The following is a 7,773-nucleotide window of genomic DNA, read 5'->3' as shown; positions in this document are numbered from 1 at the left end:
TCTGTAGAGCAAAGGACACCATCAGCAGAACAAAAAGGCATCCTACAGTATGGGAGAATATATTTGTAAATGACATATCCAACAAGGGGTTAACATCCAAAATATAAAAAGAACTCACATGCCTCAACACCCAAAAAGGAAATAACCTGATTAAAAAATGGGCAGAAGATATGAACAGACACTTCTCCAAAGAAGAAATTCAGATGGTCAACAGGCACGTGAAAAGTTGCTCCACATCGCTAATTATCAGGGAAATGCAAATTAAAACCACACTGAGATATCACCTCATACCAGTTAGGATGGCCAACATCCAAAAGACTAGGAACAACAAATGCTGGTGAGGATGCAGAGAAAGGGGAACCCTCCTACACTGCTGGTGGGAATGTAAACCCATTGTGGAACCATTGTGGAAAACAATATAGAGGTTCCTTAAAATACAAAAAATAGAAATACCATTTGACCCAGGAATTCCACTCCTTGGAATTTACCTGAAGAAAACAACTTCTCAGATTCAAAAAGACATATGCACCCCTTTGTTTACCACAGCACTATTTACAATAGCCAAGATATAGAAACAACCTAAGTGTCCATCAGTAGATGAATGGATAAAGAAGATGTGGTACATATACATAACAGAATACTATTCAGCCATAAGAAAGAAACAAATTCTACCATTTGCAAAAACATGGTTGGAGCTAGAAGATATTATGGTCAGTGAAATAAGTCAGGCAAAGACAAATACCAAATGATTTCCCTCATTTGTGGAGTATAACAATGAAGCAAAACTGATGGAACAAAATAGCAGCAGACTCACAGACTCCAAGAAGGGACTAGCATTTACCACAGGGGAGGGGTTGGGGAGGGCAGGTGGGAGGGAGGGAGAAGGGCAATGATTGTGGGGTATCATGATTGGTGCACATGGTATGTGTGGGGTCATGGGGAAGACAGTGTAGCACAGAGAAGACGAATGGTGATTCTGTGGCACCTTACTACACTGATGGACAGTGACTGCAATGGGATATGGGAGGTACTCAATAATAAGTGTGAATGTAATAACTACATTGTTTGTCTTGTGAAATCCTCCGTAAGAATGTATATCAATGATACCTCAATAAAATAAAATCCCTAATAGACACCTTTCAATTTTAGAACCTGCAATATAATAAGAATTTATAATGGAGTAAGTTGTATTGGAAAGCTGTATTTTAATTCTGATATGATAGAATTATTTCAATGTTTTTGTTTAGAATATAAATCTACTGAAAGTATCCTTATCAATTTGACCTCCTTTAAAAATACCTGTCCTAATACCAAATGATTTCATTCATCTGTGGAGTATAACAACAAAGCACAACTGAAGGAACAAAATAGCAGCAGACTCACAGACTCCAAGAAGAGACTAGTAGTTACCAAAAGGGAGGGCTGTGGGAGGGCGGGTAGGGAGGGAGAAGGGGACTGAAGGGCACTATGATTAACACACATAATTTAGGGGAGTCACGGGAAAGGCAGTATAGCACAGAGAAGACAAGTAGTGACTCTGTAGCATCTTACTATGCTGATGGACAGTGACTGCAATGGTGTGTGTGTGTCGGGGGGGCACTTGATAATATGGGTGAATGTAGTAACCACAATGCTGTTCATGGGAAGCCTTCATAAGACTGTGTATCAATGACACCTTAATTTAAAAAAACTCAATAACCAGGTATGTTCAAGGGACTCCTTGAGTCTGTAAACAATAAATAAATAAATAAATAAATAAATAAATAAATAAAGAGATAAACAGATAGATAAAAAATACCTGTCCAGATTTTATTCACTTTAACAGTGCCCAAGAAACTTTCATTTGCTTCTAGTTTATTTGCTCATCTTAAAATACTAAAGAATGTCTACATTGCTTGAAAGCAGCCAAATGACAAATACTACATTTTCAATGGGCGATTTTTAACTCACCAAATCAGGAAGTGCAACACAGTTTCTTTCAACATATACATGTGTGCCACAGTTCTTGACAAGCTATTACAAGAATTTTGTCCCTAGAAACCCTGGCATTTCTTATGTATCTTATATTTTCCTTGCAGCTTTGAGGAGAAAAGAAATTTTATTTTGAATACAATAAAAAAGTTAAAAAGGATACATACCTTTTACAAATGGTCTGCACAAAATATGTTACCTATGAACTAAAAATTTTCCAATAATTTAATCAATGCAGATGTGTACAACACAAACATGTACACGTGTACATATTCTCTACAATCAATATTCAACAGGTAATATCAAAAGGAAAAAAATCTGTTCTTACAAAAGGCAGTGGAATGAAAAAACAGTAATTATAAACTTCCAAAAGACCATCTAGAAACAATGAACATTTAGTGACACATCTGACATGAGCAACTCACCTTATTAAGCAACGTGTTCAAACTGTGTATCCCTCCCACCCTTCTTCCACCCATAGCTGGGAAAAGAGGATACCCAGGAACAGAACTAGTGGAATCGTCATTTATTTAGTCAGAGGCAGAGAGAACCCTAATGCCAACAGAGAGATGGATTCCCAAATGGTCTTCAGATAAAACAAAGCCACGCACTGGTCGTCTCTGGGTGTTGGGCCAATTGGTGATAGCCTTTTTAACTTTTAGTTTCCAAATTGTCTATAATGGGATGTACTGTTCTTTTAATACAAAGAAAACTCCAACCAACCAAAAATCACGTATATCTTAGTTAGCTGTTTTATTTTTAATGCCTGACTAGTGAAGAAGAGTTTCTAAGTGCCTTTGTTAAGTTCTTCTTTTCCTCTCCTGTTGGTAGCAGGGTCTCCATTTTCCAGAAAAGACAAGCAGGATTCTGCGGTTTGGGGGGTTTGGGTCAGATCTGTCTGGGATTTATAGAAATGATACTAGAAGGAGTTTCACAGTTTTCCTGATGGCTAAAAGTAGTAATATTGTTGAGGTCCTTAATATGGCTAGACCCATGTTCTATGCACAGCAGAGAGAAATAAACAGTAGTAGAGATGACCCATATTCATGAAAAGCCCAGTACGTAATCAGGGGCAGAAAGACATAAAAATAACACAAAGGTACAGGCTGATAGTGCAAACCAAGAGGTTAATGTAGAAGAGGACAGAGAGAATCAGAGCAAATTGGGGGTGAAACCTCCAAGGTTTCCAGAAGTAGTCTCAGCGAAGTCTCTTTTTTACTTCTAATGCAATTTCTTATTCTCCAAGAGGTTAGCAGAAGTGGAAATATGAAGACACAGAAATCTTCCTAGTTGGGAAAGTGACCTAAAGTGATGTTGCCCAAGCTTGGTGCCAGGCTGATCCTCTTATTTGAGATGACATTCAAGTTTCATGGGGAAATATTTCCAGCACTTGATTTTAGGAAACTAAGTATGATTTTGATTTACTTGAAAGTTGGTAGTACTTCATGAAATAACAGCATTTCCTGTGAAATTACTGTGCTCTTCATTCTGACCAAACAGGCAGGAGCTCATCGGGGCTACAGGAGTTCAAGTTCCTAAATATTGCCCCCACTCTCTCTCTATACAGCACAGAACACAAAGCAAAGAAAACATTGTGAAAGATGATTTTCTTTATTACTTATTGAAAATTGTGTTTTTCTTCTTAACATCCAAGTACTCAATATGTCATGTTTTCACACCCTTCTACCTTTATAAAACTTCATCATTTAGTGTTGATTTTGAAGTTATTGTTGGTACTGGAATCTGAGACGGAGATTTTTCTGGAGGTGTGACGAAGTGGGAACCAATGAATTACACAACTGGAGTATAGAAGGGATTTCACAGGGAGCTGCAGCCAAACCTCAGATGCTGAGAAAATGGCTTTGGTACCGTCGGCTTCTCCTAGTGGATCCTCTCAGGGACAAAGGGCACAGGAGCTCAAGCCAACCATTAGACTGGGAACTGAGCCAAGGACCCACCTTCATCTCTCAGGGCAAAGCTGGATGTCCTCGGGCCACAGAAGTGACCTTGGTGCTCTTCCTCTGGCACAACACTGAAATGCTCACACCAACCTGCCTCAAAGGATTCTTGGTGAGGAGCAACTGATAAGGACGGCTGTGAAATATGAAAGCTTAAGGATGGTTTATCTTATCACACTAAAATGGTAAGGAGGAATTTTCCATATCTGCCTTGAGGTCATGGAGGAAAAGCACATGATCGAACTTCTAGAAACAAAACCAGCTTGCCATCCTGGCATATGCATTTGAGCTATCTGGCCAGAGGTCATGACTGTCTGAAGTTGCCCAGGAGCAGCTGCCTTCACAGAGGCACGGAAGAGGAGGAACCCAGGGCTTCACTTGATCATCTGAGTCTCTTCATCGGCATCATAAAACTCCTCCTCGTCCTCACTCTGACTGCCTAGGGTGCTCTCCTTATCCGCAGACTGAAACGGGAACGGAGGAAAGGCTGGTGAATGTCAGCACACTCCTAAGATGAATGCTACTCCCTCGCGTTCATCTGACACACAATCTGTTCCCCTACAAATTAGCCCCTACGGCATTCTAAGAAGCTAATGAATCACTGATGATCTTCATTTCTATGAAGATCAGCTGCCATTAATCCCACCTTCGTTTTCCAACAATTTTGCTCAGTTATATTGAATCTAACCAGAACATTCTTTTTTACTCTATAACCTATCATCATCCAAGTGGTAAATCTGAACAATAAAGACAAATACCGCCATACCTCGGGGGGAGCCAAGGTCTGTAATGATACCGCTGCCTCCCCCAGCCTCCGATATGAATACACCTGAAGGTCGGAAAACGTCTCCAGCAACGGACTGTTAAGGGTTTCTGGCAATAATAAACTCAGGAGGCCCGAGGTTAGGCCGGTGGCTCCAAAGACAATAAAGGGTAAGGACCACTGCACATATTTCTGTGGGGTCAAGGAGTGGAATGAAAACAAACAAAACCTCAGTGTTAGTTTCCCAGCAGATGACATCAGCAGTCTGACTGCAGGAACTGCCAGATTTACCCCCCAGTTCGTGCCCTCCCACTAGACGGCACTATAAACCACTTCGTTCCCCATAGAGAATTAGCTGGGAAATCACTGAGTGACTCCGCAGGCAAACAGAGACGGGAGTGTGGAAATACTAGGACGGCACTGGTATGCGGACCAGAGCAGCGGGCTGTTCCGTGCGTGAGGTGGGAGCTGCGGGAGCAGCAGCCTTGGCTGTCCCTGAGCAGGGCAAGTCTTCATGGTCGGGATTTGCAGGGAATCTGCTGCTCCGCTTCCATTGTAGGTGAGCTGCCTATAACACAATGATCTCCCCATACTCTTCACATAGGAGACACCCCAAATATTTGTTGAGGACAAACTTAAAGTTCTTAAACCTGCAATCAGCCAAACAATCCCATACCCACTCCCCGATGCACTCAGCAGCATAACTAAGAAACAAAGGGGTTCAAGGTATAAACTCCCTGCAAAGAAAAAGAAAACCCTAAAGAACCCCAACATATACACAAGGTTTGAAAACTACCTGGACTGAACATGGTAGAGGGCTGCGATATAAGCACCGGCTATGGAGAACTGAAAGAAAGTCTCCAGAAAATGTAAGCAGTTCCTTTAAACACAAATATGTTCAAAGATAATAACACAGGAACATTCCTTGCAGGAGGTACTCGGAGGCCTTTCTGAGCTGATTAACACCTTGAATTCCTGCACAGGAGTAGCTCAGCTTTATCACCTTTTGGCATGGACTTCCAAATTCTGAGTAGCATAACTACTATTTACGATGTCCCCTCAGATAATACTTTCCTGATTTTTTTTCAAAAGTGAAGAGATGGTGGAGAAAGAAGAAGAGGTAGAGGAGATGGGATGGGGAGGTGGAGACAGATGGAGGGGAGAATCTCACTTCGGGCCACCTACATGCAAACATGGCCAGCAATGCGTGTGTTGTTGAATCAAAGGGACCATAACACTTACCTCCTCTCAACTTAGCAGAAATCAATAAAGACACAGGGCTAGGTATTACAATGGTTTAGGAGAGCCATCCAAAGTTGGGTATCTTTAAGAATAAACCCTAATGTTGGGCAATTTTGCAGAAGAGAACTAACATGACTCCTTCACAAGAAGTGTCTTGTAACCTAAAATTCAGCATGAAACATGGAGAGAGATACTCATAAAAACAAAGCATATTGCAACTCAAAAAAAAAAAAAAAAGGAAAGAAAGAAAAGAGAGGTTACAGTGGAGTTTCAGAGACGTCCCACACTAAGAAGTAGTGAGCCAAGCTGCCTGAGGAATGAAGAGCTGTCCATACACCAAATCTAGTCACCCTTCAGTGAGTCCTGGCTGGAATGCCACTGATCAGATCAAGCAGAGATATGCATAGAGACGCCACAGGCTCTTTCACAGAACCTGAATATTTCAAAACTGGAGGAAATTTAGTGCTGTTATTTAGTCTTTCCCCCTTTCTTCTGAGTATGAAATTTAGAATGTAGAAATGCCAAAAACTGTTAATAAACACACTACTAAGCATATTTCTCTTCTAATTTTCTTTCCTAAGTGGTGTGCCTTTGGGGAAGGTGTTTAACCCCTTTTAGCTGAATTTTTCATCTTTAATAGAGGTAACAACAATGCCTACCTCATAAGGTTACTGCGAAGATTACCTGAGATAATATATGTAAAATACTTAGCGCAGAGCCCAGCATACAGCAGACGCTTAATAACTAGTCACTGGTTGGCTAACTTATGAATGGGGACGTGAAGGGGAAAAGCTGGCACGAGCACACTCTCCAAATACAGATGAGAAAAAATGAAGGCCTTCAGGGTAAAAGCTTCCTTGGTGAGAGTCCAGCTGCCCTAACGGATCATTAATCTAAAAGGCTTAAGGTTCAGTTTGTGTCAGGCTGATATTAAATGGCAGCTATTCATTACTTCTTTCTACTCAAAAGCACATGCGTTTCCAAAGCAGAAAATCAAGAAAAACAAAACCAGGAAGTACAAACCAACCAGTGAGGGGATGAAGGGAGCGATAATCCCGCCAACTCTAGAGAACATGGAGCAAGTTCCAAGCCCAACATTCCTGAAAGGCATAAGAAAAAAAAAGATTGGTATATTCTAGGGGACAATTTAAAGATCCCATGGGATTATGGGCTTATTTACAATTATATATTCCAAAGTGGAAGCACAGGATCCTGTAGAGCACTGTTACCTACTAGAACATTCTGAGATGCACTGTTACCTACTAGAACATTCTGAGATGCTGGAAATATTTTATAATTGCACTGTCCAATATGAAGCCACTAGATAGATACAACTACTGAGCACCTGAAATGTGACTAGTAAGAAAGTGGAACTGAATTTTTAATTTATTTCATTGTAATTAATTTAAATGTACATAGCCATATGAGCTAGCAATGACCACACTAGACAGTGTAGTTATAGAAGATGACACAGCAAAGAGCATAAGAGTATTTCTTGTCAAATGTTCTCATGGGCTGTTGGGTCTTAGATCTCCTACGAGTTAAAATAACCTTGGAGAGCTAGGGCTTATGATCATTTATCTAAACTTTAATTATTAAATGATCAGGCTATACATACGAACTGACTGAGCATGTACTCTGAGGAAACCGAGAACATTACCTTCCTGGGGAGTGTGGGTATGAAAGAGTGGGAAGGAGTGGGAATAATGGTTCCAGGTAGGGTGATCACACTGCCTCGTTACCCCCGTCTGCTAACAATGCCCACACTTGCTCTCAAAAGTGTCCCAGTTTGGACAAAATGGTCATCCTTGTTTTATAGCCAGTAGCTAGAGAAAGTAG

At 40.8% G+C, this 7,773-nt stretch overlaps 1 protein-coding gene across 7 annotated transcripts in view; it reads right to left on the bottom strand.

Moving 5' to 3' along the window:
* Positions 1–1,784: 1,784 nt before the first annotated feature.
* LOC140848937 (solute carrier family 22 member 15-like) overlaps positions 1,785–7,773 on the bottom strand; it is an 88,497-nt gene continuing 82,508 nt past the window's right edge. For 5 of the 7 annotated variants that reach the window (XM_073234379.1, XM_073234381.1, XM_073234382.1 and 2 more), the window contains 3 exons: positions 6,962–7,034; positions 4,696–4,884; positions 1,785–4,393 (listed from right to left, as the gene is read on the bottom strand). In XM_073234379.1, the coding sequence (XP_073090480.1) occupies positions 4,304–4,393; positions 4,696–4,884; positions 6,962–7,034 (352 nt within the window). In that variant the 3' untranslated portion in view covers positions 1,785–4,303. Of the gene's footprint in view, positions 4,394–4,695; positions 4,885–6,957; positions 7,035–7,773 lie in introns of all 7 variants that reach the window. The other 2 variants (XR_012130268.1, XM_073234383.1) reach the window with 2 other exon arrangements.

The sequence above is a fragment of the Manis javanica genome, chromosome 4 (genome assembly GCF_040802235.1).
Source record: "Manis javanica isolate MJ-LG chromosome 4, MJ_LKY, whole genome shotgun sequence".
NCBI lineage: Eukaryota > Metazoa > Chordata > Mammalia > Pholidota > Manidae > Manis > Manis javanica.
Note: the sequence above shows the minus strand (reverse complement) of the source record. Positions and strands in the feature narration are given on the sequence as shown.